This window comes from Sus scrofa, chromosome 2 (assembly GCF_054392235.1).
Source record: "Sus scrofa isolate SSC_HxYL_T2T_F1_AM1 chromosome 2, Sscrofa_HxYL_maternal_Yorkshire_Landrace_v2.0, whole genome shotgun sequence".
NCBI classification, from domain to species: Eukaryota; Metazoa; Chordata; class Mammalia; order Artiodactyla; family Suidae; genus Sus; species Sus scrofa.
Genome location: NC_139384.1, coordinates 133,330,902 through 133,351,238, shown reverse-complemented (window position 1 = coordinate 133,351,238; position 20,337 = coordinate 133,330,902). Strand labels below are relative to the sequence as shown.

Genomic DNA, 20,337 nt, shown 5'->3' with positions numbered 1-20,337 from the left:
TGGCAGGGGCAATTATGGAATGTTTCCTGTAGGAGAGGTATTGCCCACCTAAAGAATATGTTGAGAGTTACCCAGAAATAGCAGCAAAGAAAAAGAAGGACAATTCTATATGGGGGAAAGTAGGAGCAGTTTCAGAAAAGAGAAAAGGTGTCATGTATATAAGGACGATCAGGGTCCTGAGAAGATAAGGTGCAAGTAGTGAAGTGGTGAGAAAAGACACTAGCAAGTAAGATAGGGTCTAGACTGGGGAAGACTATTAATGCTGTCCTTGGCAATGCTAGTATTGTGTAATAGAAAGATCCTTTTCAGTTTTTATTGTATTGAAACATGCATGACATAACGTTTACTGTCATAACCATCATTAAATATATATTTTTAAGGTGTTCAACCATCTTATTTTAGATGGCAGAAGAAGATCTCATTTTGAAATGTACAAAGCTCTATGATCACCTGAAGACCAAAACTGTTTTTTTGTCACATGAAAGTTTATGTAGTGTGTCAATTATAAATTGACACAATAAGTCTGTGTAGCACACAACCACATAAGTCTTAGTAGAACATCTTAGTAGTATATAGTAAGTTTATTGCTCACAAAGTCAGCTGGATGTTGGTGAGGCAGCTCTGCTTGTCTTGGCTGGGCCCATTCTTATACTGGTACAAACTGGCTTTGGGATAGGTCACTGACATGATTAAGCTCTATTCCACTTCTGTTTCTCCTCTAGGCTGTCCCAGGCATATTCTCATGATGATGTCAGGTGAGTAAGAGGAAACAGGGGAATGTAGCTGTATGAACACTTGTCAAGTGTTCAGGGCTGTTTATTCCCCACTACAGAGGAAAGATGTTTCTGTGTACTATGCTGAATACCCTGTGAATTATGAGATTTTCTAGTCTGGTTGGTGGAAACAGGCTCACACATAAGCCTGTGTATAATTATTGCTCTTCTTTTTAGGTGACTTTGGTGTGCAATATTTCTTAAACACAGTAGGAAAATGGGTAACCATAAAGTAAAAGGTTGATAATTATACTTCATTAATATTAAGAACTTCTCGTCGTTAAAAGGCATTAGGAGAGTGAAAATGCAAATTATAATTAGAAGATATTTGCAACACATAATATAAAGTATAGTACAAATCAGTAAGAAAGAGGCAGAAAAGCCAGTATTATAAAAATGGGGTCACACACATACACACAGTTTATACTTAAGTGAAAACAAAAAGCTTACACATACACCAATGGGAAAAGTCACTCACCTAGTTAGTGGCAGAGTAAAGACTACTTTTGAGGTCACTTAATTTTTTTTTTTTCTCTTTAGGGCTGCACCTACTACATATGGAAGTTCCCAGGCTGGGGGTCAAATTGGAGCTGTAGCTGCCGGCCACAGCCACAGCCACAGCCACAGCCATGCCAGATCTGAGCCACATCTGCGACCTACACCACAGCTCACAGCAATGCCAGATTGCTGACTCACTGAGCAAGGCCAGGGATCAAACCTGCATCCTCATGGATACTAGTTGGATTCACTTGTGCTGTGCCATGACAGGAACTCCCAAGGTCACTTAAATTTTTAAAAACTTTTATTTTACTTGCAGTGCTGATTAACTTTCTGGCTTTTAAATTTACAAACTGCAAAACATAGATGTGCAAGTTTGAACATTATCAGCATTAATAACATTAATTATGCATTTGTAAAACATTTTATGGCTTACAGAGTGATTTATCATACTCATATTCATTTGATTTTTTTCTCATAACTCTACCAAGGCACAGCAGATACTATAGAAAACCAGGACTTAAAGAAGTTATGTGGCTTGGCCAGAGTCATAATGATGTGTTTAGTGAACCTAGGATTAGAATTTTTATCTTCTTATGCCCAGTCTAATGCCTTTTCCACTTCACATGACTGTCTTTCCAAAAACATTTATAAATCTCATCTGTTCAAGATAATGTCAGGTTCTTAGGATGCTAAGAGATACAAGTCCACCCACCTTCAAATGGTGTAGTGGTATCAGGTAAACCAGCAGTAGAATGTACTAAACCAAGATCCCTTCAGAATCCTAGGCTGGGGTCCCAAGTGAGGTCATTCATAGTAATAATACCTTTTGTTTCACTGGTTCCTGCTCCATCTTAATAGGGTCTGACCATGGTCGCCAGCAAATCTTCCACCACTGGTTATTCTGAAAATCTGTCTATATTTCTATGAGTGTGTGGAGCGTACCAGGAAGGATATCCTCAGAGTGTCAGTCATTTTGAATACATTCTGTTTCCTGAATAGTTATTAAAAGAGTCAGTGATGTCAGTTTTAGTCATATTCATAATTCAAATATTATGTTTTCTTTTGTAGATATTAAAAGTTTTATAATCACATTACAAATTAAGGTGTTAGAAGAATAAATACCCTATGGTAAATAGTCATTGTTTCTCAGTGGTGACATTACAGAGTGCTCTCACTTTTTATGTTATTAATTGCTAAATATTGTAGGTCTTTTACTATTGGAGTGCAGTTTTTATACCTAAAAAAGACAGAGATAATTATAGAAAGTAAAAGTGCAACTGTGAAGTTTTTCTACTGTTTGCTAATGAAGATGGTAACTTTGAGTTATATGCTACTCTACTAAGCTGTCATGTTAGACTTAATACCATTGATATTTGTTGTTGAAAATCAGGTTTTCTTTTTTTTTTTAATTGTTATTTCCCCACTGTACAGCATGGGGACCCAGTTACAAACACATGTATACATAATTTTTTCTCCCATTGTCATGCTGCGTTGTAAATATCTAGACATAGTTCTCAGTGCTACACAGCAGGATCTCATTGTTAATCCATTCCAAAAGCAATAGTTTGCAACCATTAACCCCAAGCTCCCAATCCCTCCCACTCTCTCCCCTTCCCCCCGGGCAACCACAAGTCTCCTCTCCAAGTCCATGATTTTCTTTTCTGTGGAAAGGTTCATTTGTGCTGTATATTAGATTCCAGATGTAAGTGATATCATAGGGTATTTGTCTTTGTCTTTCTGACTTACTTCACTCAGTACGAGATTCTCTAGTTCCATCCATGTTGCTGCAAATGGCATTATTTCATTCTTTTGTATGGCTGAGTAGTATTCCATTGTGTATATATACCACATCTTCCTAATTCAATTATCTGTCGATGGACATTTGGGTTGTTTCCCTGTCTTGGCTATTGTGAATAGTGCTGCAATGAACATATGGGTGCATGTGTCATTTTTAAGGAAGGTTTTGTCCAAATATATGCCCAAGAGTGGAATTTCTGGATCATATGGTAGTTCTATGTGTAGGTTTCTAAGGTACCTCCATACTGTTCTCCATAGTGGTTGTCCCAGCTTACATTCCCACCACCAGTGTAGGAGGGTTCCCTAAATCACGAAGCCCAATATTTACTCTCATTTGAGACTTTCAGATAAGCATCTTTATCTTTCATTAAATGTTTATTAAGTCTGGGAGTTCCCATCATGGCTCAGTGGTTGACGAATCCAACTAGGAACCATGAGGTTGGAGGTTCAATCCCTGGCCTTTCTCAGTGGGTTAAGGATCCAGCAAGTGAGCTATAGTGTGGGTTGCAGATGTGGCTTGGATCCCGCATTGCTGTGGTTGTAGCGTAGGCTGGTGGCTACAGCTCCAGTTAGACCCCTAACCTGGGAACCTCCATATGCCATGGGAGCAGCCCTAGAAAAGGCAAAAAGACAAAAAAAAAAGTTTAATAAGTCAAAATTTGGGCCAGGATTTTCTACATTTATATAAAGTATATATAAATTTAAAACTAAAGCTGATGTTTGAGTGTTCAAAAGACAACTAATACATGTTACATTGTTATAGTACTTAAGTATCCACCCATATGCAATATTATTAAATAATTCCAAAACCACTCACTATAATTAAAAGTTTATAAGTTATTCAACAAATATCCTCTGTCTGCATGATAATTCATCTTTTCTAGAATTTCTTTTAGAACCTGTAACCATATAAATATGTTATTATGGGAAATTGGCATAAAAGATTATAAATATTTTAATTTTAAAGGAACAGTGGCTGAGTGGATAAAAAGGCAAAAACCTTCAATATGCTGCCTACAAGAAACTCACCTTAGGGCAAAGGATACATATGGATTAAAAGTGAAAGGGTGGGGAAAAATATTTCACGCCAATAGACATGACAGAAAAGCAGGAGTTGCAACACTCATATCAGACAAAATAGACTTTAAAACAAAATACACAAAAAAGAAGAAAGATCCCAAATTGACACTTAACCCTCCACCTAAATGAATTAGAAAAAGAAGAACAAAAAAGTCCTAAAGTCAGCAGAAGGAAGGAAATTATAAAGATCAAAGAAGAAATCAATAAAATAGAGACTCAAAAAACAATAGAGAAAATTAATAAAACCAAGAGCTGGTTCTTTGAAAAGGTAAACAAAATTGACAAACCCCTGGGCAGACTCACTAAAAAGAGGAGAGAAAGAACCCAAATAACCAAAATTATAAATGAAAAAGGAGAAATCACAACGGATACAGCAGAAATACAAAAAACCATAAGTGAATACTATGAACAACTATATGCCAACAAATTTGACAATCTGGAAGAAATGGACAATTTTCTAGAATCTTACAGCCTGCCAAAACTGAATCAAGAAGAAACAGACCAACTGAACAGACCGATCACAAGAAATGAAATTGAAGAGGTCATAAAATCACTCCCTACAAATAAAAGTCCAGGACCAGATGGCTTCACAGGTGAATTTTATCAAACATATAAAGAGGAATTGGTTCCCATCCTCCTTAAACTCTTTGAAAAGGTTGAAGAAGAAGGAATACTCCCAAAGACATTCATTCTATGATGCCACCATCACCCTCATTCCAAAACCAGACAAAGATAACACCAAAAAAGAAAACTATTGCCCAATATCACTGATGAATATAGATGCAAAAATTCTCAACAAAAATCTTAGCCAACCGAATCCAACAACATACCAAAAAAATTATACACCATGACCAGGTTGGGTTCATCCCAGGTTCACAAGGATGGTTCAACATACGCAAATCAATCAGCATCATACACCACATTAACAAAAAAAAAGTCAAAAATCATATGATCATCTCAATAGACGCAGAAAAAGCATTTGACAAAGTCCAACATCCATTCATGATCAAGACCGTCGCCAAACTGGGTATAGAGGGAACATTCCTGAACATAATCAAAGCCATTTATGATAAACCCACAGCAAATATAATCCTCAATGGGGAAAAACTGAAAGCCTTCTCACTCAAATCTGGAATAAGACAGGGATGCCCACTCTCACCACTGCTCTTCAACATCGTTTTGGAAGTCCTAGCCACAGCAATTAGGCAAACAAAAGAAATAAAAGGCATCCATATAGGAAGAGAAGAGATCAAACTGTCACTGTATGCAGATGACATGATACTATACCTAGAAAACCCTAAGGACTCAACCCCAAAACTCCTTGAACTGATTAATAAATTCAGCAAAGTGGCAGGATATAAGATTAACATTCAGAAGTCAGTTGCATTTCTGTATCCAGCAATGAAATATTAGAAAAGGAATACAAAAATATGATACCTTTTAAAATTGCACCTCACAAAATCAAATACCTCGAATACACATGACCAAGGAGGTAAAGGACCTATATGCTGAGAACTATAAAACTTTAATCAAAGAAATCAAAGAGGATGTAAAGAAATGGAAAGATATTCCATGTTCCTGGATTGGAAAAATCAATATTGTACAAATGGCCATACCACCCAAAGCAATCTACAGATTCAATGCAATCCCTATCAAATTACCCAGGACATTTTTCACAGAACTAGAACAAACAATCCGAACATTTATATGGAACAACAAAAGACCCAGAATCGCCAAAGCAATCCTGAGAAACAAAAACCAAGCAGGAGGCATAACTCTCCCAGACTTCAAGAAATATTACAAAGCCACAGTCATCAAAACAGTGTGGTACTGGTATCAAAAAAAAAAAAAAAATGGACCAATGGAACAGAACAGAGAGTGCAGAAAAATACCCTGACACCTGTGGTCAATTAATCTTTGACAAAGGGGGCAAGAACATAAAAAGGGAAAAAGACAGTCTATTTAGCAGGAACTGCTGGGAAAACCGGACAGCTGCATGCAAAGCAATGAAACGAGAACACACCCTCACACCATGCACAAAAATAAACTCAAAATGACTTAAGGACTTAAATATAAGACAAGACACCATCAAACTCCTAGAAGAGAACATAGGCAAAACACTCTCTGACATCAACATCATGAATATTTTCTCAGGTCAGTCTCCCAAAGCAATAGAGATTAGAGCAAAAATAAACCCATGGGACCTCATCAAACTGAAAAGCTTTTGCACAGCAAAGGAAACCCAAAAGAAAACAAAAAGACAACTTACAGAATGGGAGAAAATAGTTTCAGATGATGCAACCGACAATGGCTTAGTCTCTAGAATATATAAGCAACTTATGAAACTCAACAGCAAAAAAGCCAACCACCCAATGGAAAAATGGGCAAAAGACCTGAATAGACATTTCTCCAAGGAAGATATACAGATGGCCAGCAAACACATGAAAACATGCTCAACATTGCTGATTATAAGAGAAATGCAAATGAAAACTACCATGAGATAACACCTCACACCAGTCAGAATGGCTCTCATTAATAAGTCCACAAATAACAAGTGCTGGAGGGGGTGTGGAGAAAAGGAAACTCTCCTGCACTGTTGGTAGGAATGTAAACTGGTACAGCCACTATGGAGAAGAGTTTGGACATACCTTAGAAATCTATATAAAGAACTTCCATATGACCCCGCAATCCCACTCTTGGGTGTATATCCGGACAAAACTCTACTTGAAAGAGACACGTGCACCCGCATGTTCATTGCAGCCATATTCACAATAGCCAGGATATGGAAACAACCCAAATGTCCATCAACAGATGATTGGATTCGGAAGAGGTGGTATATGTACACAATGGAATACTACTCAGCCATAAAAAAGAATGACATAATGCCATTTGCAGCAACATGGATGGAACTAGAGAATCTCATCCTGAGTGAAATGAGCCAGAAAGACAAAGACAAATACCCTATGATATCACTTATAACTGGAATCTAATATCCAGCACAAATGAACATCTCCTCAGAAAAGAAAATCATGGACTTGGAGAAAAGACTTGTGGCGGCCTGATGGGAGGGGGAGGGAGTGGGAGGGATCGGGAGTTTGGGGTTATCAGACACAACTTAGAATAGATTTACAAGGAGATCCTGCTGAGTAGCATTGAGAACTTTGTCTAGATACTCATATTGCAACAAAACAAAGTGTGGGGAAAAAAATGTAATTGTAGTGTATACATGTAAGGATAACCTGACTCCCTTGCTGTACAGTGGGAAAATAAAAAATAATAATAATAATAAAAAGAAACAAAAATTATGTTGCTATGGAAAGTGTCTCTGTTTGAAAATCTTTTAAAAAGTTGAAACTTTATATAGAATGTTAAATGTCTTAGAAACACGTGAATGATGCAATTGATCATGAAGCACTAGTTTCCCATGGTATCAAGTTGATATATATTCTTGGTTGATAATTTAGAGGCTTTTGGTATCTCCATTTTTATGGTAGAGTAATGATTTCTGTGCGTATGTACGTATATATGTGATTACACAAAATACAACAATTGTAGAAAAGGTTTTTCTAATATCTACTTTCCTTATATGATTATACAATTTTAAAAATTGCATGACCTTTATTCCCTTTAGAATTTTTTTCTCCAAATGAATGTTCTAAAAATGTCACTTTGAATTACAGCATAGTGTTTGGAAACTATAACTTATTTATGTTCTTGATGTAGATTTCAACAATGTGCTGAGTTTTGTTCTGGTTGAATTTTTTCTGTATCTTAAAGAAATTGCTGAAAATATTTATATGTGAGGATTTCAGATTTTGTGTTATGGAAAGCAGTGTTAGAATTGCATAGAATAAAAGGAAGTAAACTAAAATTCCTAGAAGAGAATCAATATGCACTATATATGTATCTATAAATATCTGTATATTTTTAATTAAATAGTTCACATTTGCTTCATAAAGTCTAATTGTTTTTTTAAACAGATTTGTCCGCTTAGAAGTCGTTCTATTCTTTTTTCTATAATATGAACAATTGGCTAAATTTCTAGTTCTTTTCTTGTGCCATTAGTGACCTCTCCCTGCTTTATAAACTTACTGAAGTCCCTCAAAAGAGATAAATTATAACTGATAATATTTGTTTCCCAGTTCTAACTTTTCTCTATAAAAGTTAATATTTGATTAAAGCAGTTTATCAACTTTGTAAGTGTGGACACAAATTCTTAATGTCTTTATAGAGATCCCTTCTCTACCTCTCATTTCCACATCTCCTTCTCCAAAGTTACCAAAAATTATAAATTTAAGTATTAACTGCTACTGCTGAATTTGAATTCATAGCTATAGTGTATTTTCTAATGACTGTGATCAGCATTCATTAATTCAACCACTGTTTATTGAACACCAGGCACTATTTTGACCACTAGCCAAGATATTTGGCTAAATGTATCACTCAACAGAAGTTTAGTTTTGTATCATTATTTAGAGTTGCTCACATTTGAAATTTTAAGTGCTTAATTTTTAGGCTCCTGAATTATATGCTTGCACCGAGTTTTTGTATGGTGGGAAAGCAATATGTAACTTTATTTCTCATTTTAATGTGCACAGACTTGCTAAACTTTAAATCAAGTGACTTCTACAAGTTTTTTGTTTTTTTTTTTTTTGTCGTTTTGTAGTTTTTGGAATTGTGTTTTACCATAGAAGCTATGAAATGAAGTTTCTCAGGTCAACTCAGAAAAAAAAAAAAAATTTAAACAGTAATGTGTTTTGGAAGTAGCACTAATATTATTTTATTTGTAATTAAAGTTCTTTTTAACCTTGCTCTTAATCAAATTTTCTGAGTTTCAAAATCAATCCTGGAATCTTTACTTTCTGTAAAAAATTTGAAAATGGAAATTATATATGATAATTATAACAATGTATTAATAATAATGACAATATATAATTATTTGTATTATATGATTTTAGGATTGATCACTAAAAAATAGATTTTAACACTATCAGGTCCAGCTCTGTGATTTTTATTGGGTGAGGGGGAACTGAGAAACTAAGTGACTTGCCTGAAATTCATTCAACACTGGATCCTCAACCCAATGAGTGGGGCTAGGAATAGAACCCGTATTCTCATGGATACTAGTCGGGTTTGTAACCACATTGTAACCACAATGGGAACTCCTTTTTTTTTTTTTTTTTTTTTTTTTTTTTTTTGGTCTTTTTGCCATTTCTAGGGCTGCACCCTTGGCATATGGAGGTTCCCAGGCTAGGGGTCTAATCGGAGCTGTAGCTGCCAGCCTATGCCAGAGCCACAGCAATGAGGGATCCAAGCCACGTCTGCGACCTACACCACAGCTCATGGCAATGCCGGATCGTTAACCCACTGAGCAAGGCCAGGGACCGAACCCGCAACCTCATGGTTCCTAGTCAGATTCGTTAACCACTGTGCCACGACGGGAACTCTGGCTTTCTTTTTTATTTATTTATTTATTTATTTTTATTTATTTATTTATTTATTTTTTGTCTTTTGTCTTTTTGTTGTTGTTGTTGCTATTTCTTGGGCCGCTCCCGCGGCATATGGAGATTCCCAGGCTAGGGGTTGAATCGGAGCTGTAGCCACCGGCCTACGCCAGAGCCACAGCAACGCGGGATCCGAGCCGCGTCTGCAACCTACACCGCAGCTCATGGCAACGCCGGATCGTTAACCCACTGAGCAAGGGTAGGGACCGAATCCGCAACCTCATGGTTCCTAGTCGGATTCGTTAACCACTGCGCCACGACGGGAACTCCTGGCTTTCTTTTATCATACATGTTCTCAACCATTCTCCTCCATCTCTTTCCTTCCCTGCATTTCTTTTTTCATTTTTTCCATTGGTAGAAATGCAGGGTAATTTTAATATGATCATATCTGAAACATTATCAGTCATACATGCTTTAAAGAATTTGTTCCAAAATTAAATACATTCTGCAGTTAATCTTTTAGGACACACACTTTGCCTCCCTCCTCTCCCTCCCGACTCCATCTCTTTTTGAGGAAGGAGAGGAAACAAGTTGTATAAGAGAATTCTTTGAAGAAAAGCAGAGTGGAAGAACCGTATTTCTCATCATAGGTCCTTATATGTGATTTTGGTCAGAATGTGGGGTAGGGATATAGCTTTATGAGTGTGAAATTACTTATGCCACATAATTAAAGTAGGAATCAAAGGGCCAAAATGCTGACATTCAATTTTCTATTTTCTTTCTCATGTCTGACTATCTCAGCTAAAATATCATCTCAGTGGAGGAAAGTATCTGTAGTAATTTTTATCTAAAAAGATATATGTGTGTATGCATATATATATATATATATATATATATATATGTATGTATGTGTGTGTGTGTGTGTGTGTTTATATACACTCACACCCACACAGGCATACACCCATCAGTTTATAAAAGAAACAGTAGAAAAATAAACCATAAAAAAAAAAAGTTGTCAATTCTCCAGGGTGATTAAACCATTTCACTCCCTCTTCAGTGTATGAGAGTTTCATTTGCTTCCTATCCTCTCCATTTGGTGGTGTTAGTCTTTTTGATTTTAACTGTTCTAATGAGTGTGAAATGTTATCTCATTGTGATTTTAATTTGCATTAAATCATGTGTAGCCCTTTTACATGTACCAATTTGCTATTCATATATCTTTTGTTGAAGTGTCTGTTCATTCTTTTGCCCACTGGAAGGGGCTTATTGGTCTTTTTTTTGATTAATAGGAATTTATATATTTTGAATATATTGTATTTGTTGGACATATGTATAACTGTTCTTATTTGTATTTAACAAACAGTAGCAAAATGTTGCTGTGTATAGAAGATATAGGTACATTTAATGTTTATAAACTGGCGTTTCGGAAGGAAATTAAAGTAATTAGTATTTAAAACACAGACCTTATAATTTTAAACTTAAAACAAAAATTGCATTTTGTTATTCTGTTTTTGATTTCAGGTGCAGTTAAAAACTAGCCTTTCTAGTCAGTATGTAATTCGGACGCAACCAACTAATAGATGCCTTTCTACATTGGAGTGTGCTGCTGTTGCTCTTTCTATCTTGGAGAAGAATAATTGCATACAAGAGGTGTGTCTTTGCAAAGTTATATAATTTTTTGAACTAGGAGTTTGGTTAGATTTCAGCTAGAGGATTTAGAGATGCATGCAGAAGTTGTTAAATTTGTAGCTTAAGTGACAAGTAGACTACATCTGTGATAGAAATTTGTGTATTTTTATAACCTTCCTTTCCCCTCTGGTGTTTTTCTTTTAGTTCAGCATTCCAGATTGCAAGATTGCATTATTTAAATATTCATTCTAAGCAGTGCAAACAGCATTTGTAATATGCTAAATTGTTTTTAAGTAGCATAACATTAAATACAGGGTTTTTTTTTGGCTAGACCTTTCGGTATTTTGTATTTCTGTTTTACTATTTTGTATTCACTTGTACTCAACTTTTTTCTTTTTAATTAAAAGGAACATTTCATAGGAAGATTTTTTTCCATTGATGCTTTTATTTGAGGAGGTATACCACCTTCCTGTTTATCTTAATAACCTTGTTTAAGGCATAAAAAGATAGAGTTTTTTTTTTTTTTTTTGAGAAAAAAAAGCCTACAGAGTATAAAAAGGTTATAACCTGCAATCAACATTTTATTTAATTTCCATGAAAGCCTGATGATTTCATATATAATTCATAATCATTGGTAAATAATAATGTTTCAGGGAGCTCACTAATGTCTCAGTCTTTTGGAACATGTAAGAATCTTTATATTTGTGACAAGAGAAAAAAATAGTAAAATAAAACTAAATTGTTAGGCTTTTTTAATCACTGAAAATTTTTGATAAATACAGCTCAGGAAGTAAAGTCAGAGGGTAATGAGCACAACTAAATGGAGTCTTATAACTCTTACCTCTAACACACACACACACACACACACACACACACACAGAGTACTCTTTCCTGCCTTCTTTCTCTCTCATTCTCTACCATGGCTTCTATTATAAACGTATGCCTTAGCCATGAGGGAAATTTCAATAATGGATAAAAGCTTAGGTCAGGGTAACTGGATTAGTTACCAAGGAAAAGAACAAAAGACCTCCAGAGTAAGGAAAGTTGAAGAATGCCAGAACAACATTGTAAATCAACTATCCTTTGGTAAAACTTTAAAAAATGAAAAAAAAAAAAAAAAAAAAAGAGACCAGAAGAAGTATTGAATTGCCTTTTTCCTCTCCCCTACCCTACGCCATGGAATGTATCAGAGTAGGAGGCTTTCTTCTTTTGAAAGAAGTAGGCTTTCTTGAATAGGCTTTTTTTGTGTGTGTGTGTGTCTGTGTGAGTAGCCTTTGTTTGGGGTGTGGGCAGTTTTTCTTTTTCTCTTCTATCTTCTTGGAGGAAATAAATTCATGAGGGATCCTAAATCCTTTCTCTAAATGGCAAGAGAGTATCCTCAGACTTTTCTCCCTTTTTTCTAACCTTATCACCTACTCCTCTGTACCTTCCATCAACAAATCACTTAATATGCCCCTTAGTACCCCTTAATATATTGTTTTGTTTATTCACTGTCATGTCTATGTTCTTGAGCATAAAAGACATTGTTTTTAGATGTCTTGAAGGCAAAATGAAACTCAGAGCTTTTATTTAAATTTGCTTTCTGTACTGTCTCTGTATTTTCGCTTTTGTTAATGTAAAACTCTAGGATCATCCAACAACAGGTGTAGAACACATTAATAGTTCAAATCTTAAGGGAAAAATAAAATATTCTTTGGCTATAGATTTAAAATTTCTTCCCTCTTCTTCTTTTAGTTTAAGAAAAGAGTCCTCTTTGGACTTGTATTTATTTTTCCCACAATTAGAATTGGATTTTTACTATTCCTAAGCAAAAGCTTTAATGTTGGTGATTGTAGTGTTTTAATAATAGTAGTTGTAGTGTAATAGGACTATGGTTTGGGATAGGGTTTGTGCTACTACTAGGAATGCTGCTGCTGCTTCCCACTTTCCAGTTTTATAAGATGTATTATGCTGATATCAATTAATGTACTCTGACAGCAGGAAATCAACCCTTTTTTTTAGTATAATATGTAACTACAAAGTTTAAGATACAGAGGATGTCAGGACCTATCATTTCTTCAGCTTTAATTATTATTTTCTATGGATCAAGTTGAACATAAAATCCCAAAGCACTAGTGAAGTCCTAGAGTTCTCATTCTTTTTGCTTTGGTCACCAGAAGTAGTCCTACTATAGAAAAACAATGTCTGACAATCAGATGCATGATTTGGGAGGTGCTGATAAGGTGGTTGGCAGAATATGAGCAGAAGAAGAGCATAATGAAACATCTGGGAAAAATTAGCTTTCTTAGTAGGGGAACCTCAAGTCCAGCCTGTTTAAATCTAGCTACAGTAAAGAAATTAGCACATTCCTCTGAGAAACACAACTAACGTCATGTCTGAAATAGGTGTTTTCTTTCTTTCCTGGGGAGGAAAGCTATGACATGCCATTTCCCCCCAATAACCTTTTATTAGAGGCATCCTAATAAAATCTTAAGATGATGGGGAAAGTTGTAATTTTTCAGCTGGATTCATTCTGTAGAGGTAGGGTTCTTCAAAATAAAGAACTTAGCCTAGACTGGCCTTCTTGGTCTGTTGATTCATCTCACCCTTTATTCTTAAGCAGTTTTTCAAACACTTGGAAATAAAATGATGTGAAATTTCAAAGTGGGTTTGAATTCAAACTTCACTACTTAGTCATTGTCAGTTTTTGCCCGTGGGCAATTCATGTAATCTCTTTGTGTTTGTTTCCTTATCTGCAATATACAAAAAATAGTTACCTCATAATATTGTTGTGAGAATCAAATGAGATAATGTGTGTGAATTGCCTGACACCAGGCACTCAAGAAGAGTTCATCCTTTTGCCCTTCCTTGCCTCTCTGATTCTTGCCCGTAGATTGATTAAAAAAAAACAAAAACAAAAAAACAAAGACTGAAAGTTTGTGATTTTCATTTTGCTATTTTAATATTTATAAGGGTTTTTCATATTTTGGAAGCCATGAGTTTGGGATCTTTTTAAAATTACAAAACCTTTCTAACTATGGAGGTTTATGTTATGAAATTTTATACCTAGATGTGACAAAGCTTTGTGTCATAGCCTAAATGCCGTGACTTTACTTATCACTAGTAGTTGGTAATAATGATCTTTTGAAACCATCACTTTGCAACCTATAGACAAAAGGATTCGTAAAACACTGATTTTCCCCCAAGTAAACTTTTAGAAACTAACTTATTTTGTGAGTAGAAGATTTTATTTGCTCCTCTGAACCAGTACACATCTTATATAGGTTCACATTGCCTCAAAAGTGATGTTATTAATGTATAGAGAAATAGTAACATTTATTATCAGTCAAATGGTGTGCTAAACACTTTAAATGTATTATCTTAGTGTACCATAATGATAATAATAAGGTGAATATTATATTCCTCATTTTATTGATGAAGAAATTGAGGCAAGTGGAGGTAATTTAGCAGGGCACACAGAGCTAGTAAGTGATTGCATTTGGAATTACTTAAAACTCTAAAAATCAGAATGGTAGGAAAAAGGTTTATTCCTTTTTCACACTGTCTGTCCAGGTGGATTGCCAAGGAGGCATCTGCTAATTACAGTCCTTTAGGGATCCAGGCTGATGGACTCACCATCTAGACAAATTATTCTCCTTTTATCAAGAAAGGAATAAGGGTATATGGTGAATCATACACCACTATTAAAGCATCTGCCCAGAGGTGACACACATTATTCATGCTCACATTTCATTAATCAATTTAAGTTATATGGTCATGCCTAACTTCAGAGGGACTAGAAAATGCAGTCTGATCATGTACCATGAAAGATGACTGGTGTATTTGTGAACAGCCCTAGTGACTAACACAGAGATGGAGTGGGGATCGAATCCAGATCTGTCTATCTCCAAAATTAACTCCCTTAATTACTTCAGCAAATTGATAGGACCTTACCTTCAGTAAGTAAAAGTTTGTGGCCATTAACCATAGGAATAATAATATTCTTCTGTCTATGAAGAATCTAATAAATGTCATAAAATAGCAGTAGAATCTTCAATTGTCTCAGTCTGTGCCTGGTCCTAGGTATATTTCCTAGGTATGATGTTTTCAGGATCCAGTCACTTTCCTGTGTTGACTCTGTAAAGTAATATAAAGTCATTTCTACATTTCTTCTCTCGTTTGAAAAATTGAAGATAAGAGAAATTGTGAGAACATATCTAAGGGGCTTCCTACAAAACGTCAGGTATGGATAGTCTTTTTAAGATATTTCTTTTTCTAACTGGTGTATATCATTAGGAGTTACATTTGGTTGCATGTAATAGAGCCCTTATTGCAGGGCTTTTTCACTCGTAAATAAGAAATGCTGAAGTGAGCAGTCCAGGCTGAAGATGCAGCTGAAAATGACATCGGGGACCCAGATTTCTTCTGTGTTTCTGTCCATCCTTGTATGTATTTGCCTTTAACCTTCATGTTTTTTGCTCCATAGTCACATGATGTTCTAGGCAAGAAGAAGAGGTAAAAGCCTATGCTTGCTGAGTCTGGCCTGACGTAAGGCCTTCTACTTACATCTTTTTGGATAAAGTATATCATTAATTAGTGTAATATTACTAGCTGAATACATTACCACCTTGAATAAAATTTTGGATTTTTAAAATAAGGAAGAAAAGAATAGATATGGAGAAGCAGCTACCCACTGACTGCCACAAATTTGTAAGAGTTCATTGTAAATTAAAGCTGTCAACCCCTTTGCCACCACTTCTTTTGTATATGTGGGGGAACATATTATCACATAGACATTGTGACATTTTTGTAGTTAAATCTATCTTTGTTCCTTTTATTTATTTATTTATTTTTAAACAATCTGCACTATAGAGTTTTTGCTGTTGTTATTTAAAAGAGTTAGATCAAGGATCTCAGGCCCAAGGTACAAATATGACTCACATATGTTTAAAACATGGACTTAGTGTTTTTATTTTTTTCTAATTTGTGAATTCCTTCAGGAAGGATATATGGTCCAGTTGTTTTACAACCCTCGCCAGTCTTTGTTATCTTGTAGATCCACCTCGTTCATATGTTTATGTTATGTATCTGGCCCTATAGGTATCTGAATGTACCAGATGTATCAGATGTACCAAAACCTGGATATCTAACTTGTATGTGTCTCATGGACTAGTGTGAGAGAATTAGTAAACTTATCCATTGCTGCCGTTATTTTATTGTTATCAAATAGCAGGAAACTTGTATTAGACTGCAGTTGAAACTGAATTAACTAATTTGTACCTAAATGCCTCTTTTAGTTTGCTTGGTACAGATTAGTCATTATAATGGCAACACCTTTTTGTAGTGTTTGAATATATTAATGTATAAAACTAAATTTAGACTTTATCATCTATATGGAAAATTAGTATTGGCGTCTTATTGAAATTCCTTAGGTAATATATAAGTTATGAATTTAAAGAAATTATTTATTTAGAAATTATCATATATTTATTAGAGTAATATTGCTTTTCATAGTTCAAAGCCAGTAATAAAAATATAATCCCTTTTTCTGAAGAAAAAATATAGATAGAATATAATGATTTGTCACAGACACTTTTTTTAGTATCTTTCTTTTTTTATCTTAACAGACTTTGCTTCGCCCTCTTCAAGCTTTATGTTCTTTCCAGCTTCAGCATGGTGCTCAAATTCGCCTCAGCAAGGAACACCTTCTGAAAAATGGATTATATCCTAAGCCAATGCCAAAGAACAAACGCAAACTCAGGAAAATGGAATTGTTGATGAATAGCATTAAAATTTAGCGCAATTGTTCTCATGGTGCTAGTTATGATGTCTTCAGCTGAGAATACCGAGTTAACTTTTTATACGTTTTAAATGCGGGTTTTTGTCTAATGAATGAGAGTTACATACTAAACTTACCCAGAAAAAGGAGTAATCCAAATAGCCATAAAAGCAAACACACCAACAAATTTCACTGACTCAGTAAATTGCAAACTTTATTGTTTTTAAAATGTGCCTCTGATACATTTTTGTCAAATCCGTAATTTGAAACATGATTAGTTGTTGAGCTGGGTTAGAAATTCCTATTTATGAAATGGAATGTAAGGAAATTGGTGTGCCTAATTGGGACAGTATAGTTTCCATTAATGTTTATGGATAATTAGGTGTAGACCTGTAATAGAGGATACCTACATCAGGCTACAATCTTGTAATTGAATGTTATAGTTTGAAATAAGTAACAAAAGGAAGTAGTAATCAATTAATTTAGATTGAATTTATTTCATAAATAAGTGTTCTTTAGGGACTAAACTTGAACTCAGCTAATGTGATTTAAGCATGCTATTAATTGCCCTAATTAAAAAATTAAATTATAATTGACATAACATTTTATTATTTTTCAAGTGTATGACACAATGATTTGGTATTTGTGTACATTGTAAAGTGGTCACTACAGTATGTCTAGTTAACATCTGTCACCAAACACAGTTACAATAATTCTTTTTTCTTGTGATGAGAACTTTTTAAAATTATTATTATTATTTTTTTTACTTTTTAGGGCCACACCCATGGCATGTGGAGATTGCCAGGGTAGGGGTTGAATTGGAGCTGTAGCTGCCAGCCTACGCCGCAGCCACAGCAATGAAGGATCTGAGCTGTACTTGCAACCTACACCACAGCTCATGGCAACATCAGATCCTTAACCCCCTGAGCAAGGCCAGGGATTGACCCGGCATCTTCATGGATGCTAGTCAGATTAACCGCTGAGCCGCGACAGGAACAACATGATGAAAACTTTTAAGATTTACTCCCTTTTAAGATTTACTCCTGTTGTACATCTCCATGACTTGTTTCATCCATTTCATGCCCACCTTTACCTCCATCTCTGCCTCTAACAAACACCAATGTGTTCTCTTTATCTTAGAGCTTGCCTCTAAGCTAGTTTGTTTGTTTCCAGATTCTACGTATAAGTGATATCATATCTTTCTCTGTCTGACTTACTTCACTTAGCATAATGCCCTCAAGGTCCATCCTTGTTGCAAATGGCAAGATATCTTTATTGTTTGTGGCTGAATAATACTCCCGTGTGTGTGTGTGTGTGTGTGTGTGTGTGTGTGTGTGTGTGTGTGTGTTTGGGCTTACGTGTGTGTGACATTTTATTTATCTATTCATCCATTGATAGACTATTTCTGTATCTTGGTTATTGTAAACAGTGCTGCAAGGAACATGAAGGTGCAGATATCTTTTTGAGTTAGTGTTTTCTTCAGATAAATAACCAGAAGTGGAGTCACTAGATCCTATGATAGTTCTATTTTTAATTTTGTACAAACTTCCATGCTGTTTTCTGTAGAGGCTGCACCAATTTGTATTCCCACTAACAGTGCACAAGATTTCCCTTTTCTCCACATCCTTGCCAGCATTTTTTATTTGTTGTCTTTTCGATGATTGCCATTCTGATATTAGGTGGTAACTCAGTGTGTTTTTGATTTGTATTTCTCTGATGATTAGTGATGTTGAGCATCTTTTCCTGTACCTGTTGCCCATCTCTATGTCTTCTTTGGAAAAATACCTATTCAGACCCTTTGCCCATATTTAAATTGGATTGTTTGTTTTTTGATATTTAATTATATTATTTATATATTTTGGATATTAATCCCTTATTAGACATATGATTTGAAAATATTTTCTCTCATTAAGTGGATGCTTTTTCATTTTGTTGATGGTTTCCTTTGCTGTACAGAAGCTCTTCAGTGTAATGTAGTCCCATTTGTTTATTTTTGACTTTATTGCCTGCCTTTGCTTTTGGTGTCAGATTCAAAAAAATCATTGCCAAGACCAGTGTCATAGAGCTTACTGCCTATGTTTTCTTCTGGGAGTTTTATGATTTCAGATCTTACACTTTAAGTTTATAATTTTAGTCAGCGGAATCCAAAAACATGTAAAAAAGGTCATACACTGTGACCAAGTGGGAGTCATCTGAAATTCACAAGGATGGTTCAACATATGCAAATCAATCAGTGTCACACAACACATTAACAAAAGAAAAGTAAAAAAAACCACATGATCATTTCAATAGATGTAGAAAAAGCATTTGACAAAATCCAACATCTTTTCATGATAAAAATCTCTTACCAAAGTGGGTATAGAGGGAACATACCTTAACATAATAAAATTTATGACAAATCCACAGCCAGAATAATGCTCAACAGAGAGAAGCTGAAAGTCTTCCTGCTAAAATTTGGAATAAGACAAGGATGCCCACTCTCACCACTTTTATTCAACATCATATTGGAAGTCCTAGCCACAACAGTCAGACAAAAGAAATAAAAGATATCCAAATTGGATATCCAAATTGGAAGAGAAAAGGTAAAAGTGTCACTCTATGCAGATGAGGTGATACTGTAAATCAAAAGCCCTAAGGTCTCCACACAAAATCTACTTGATTTTTTTGATCAATGAATTCAGGAAAGTAGCAGGATACAAGATTAATATTCAGAAGTCAGTTGCATTTCTGTATACTAACAATGAAATATTAGAAAAGGAATATAAAAATACAATACTTTAAAAAATCACACCCATTTTGAGTTGATTTTTTTTTGGGGGGTGATGTATGATAGTGGTCCAATTTCCTTCTTTTGCATGTGGCTGTATGTGGCTATTCAACTTTCTCAGCATCATTTATTAAAGAAACTGTCTTTTCCCCATTGTATATTCTTACCTGTTTTGTGGTAGGTTAATTGACCATATAAGTGTGGATTTATTTCTGACATTCTATATTTTGTTTCGTTGATCTATGTATCTGTTTTTGTGCCAGTACCATGCTGTTTTGATCACTGTAGCTTTGTAAGATAGCTTTAAATCAGGGAGCATGATACCTCCAGCTTTGTATTTCTTTCTCAAGTTTGCTTTAGCTATTCAGAGCCTTTGGTTTCAAACACATTTTAGGACAGTTCATCCTATTTCTGTGAAAAATGCCTTTGGAATTTTGATAGGCATAACATTGAATCTCTAAGTTACTTTAGAGCCCTCAATTTAATGAGGTGCATGTAATTTTGAAATAGCACACATTTTCATTTGTATGCAATCTGGATAAGTTTAAGTTTCTCACTATTCATTGAACAGGTTTATTAACTGTGATA

At 35.0% G+C, this 20,337-nt stretch overlaps 1 protein-coding gene across 16 annotated transcripts in view; it reads left to right on the top strand.

The window, feature by feature from the left end:
- Positions 1 to 20,337, top strand: part of DTWD2 (DTW domain containing 2) — a 1,117,698-nt gene that overhangs the window by 101,540 nt on the left and 995,821 nt on the right. For 8 of the 16 annotated variants that reach the window (XR_014838614.1, XR_014838622.1, XR_014838613.1 and 5 more), the window contains one exon: positions 11,117 to 11,245. Coding sequence is in view for 4 of the 16 variants with exons in the window: in XM_085014346.1 (XP_084870472.1) it covers positions 11,117 to 11,245 (129 nt within the window). In the remaining 12 variants the exon portion in view is untranslated. Of the gene's footprint in view, positions 1 to 722; positions 756 to 11,116; positions 11,246 to 15,396; positions 15,447 to 16,830; positions 19,908 to 20,337 lie in introns of those variants that run through there. The other 8 variants (XR_014838616.1, XR_014838618.1, XR_014838619.1 and 5 more) reach the window with 5 other exon arrangements.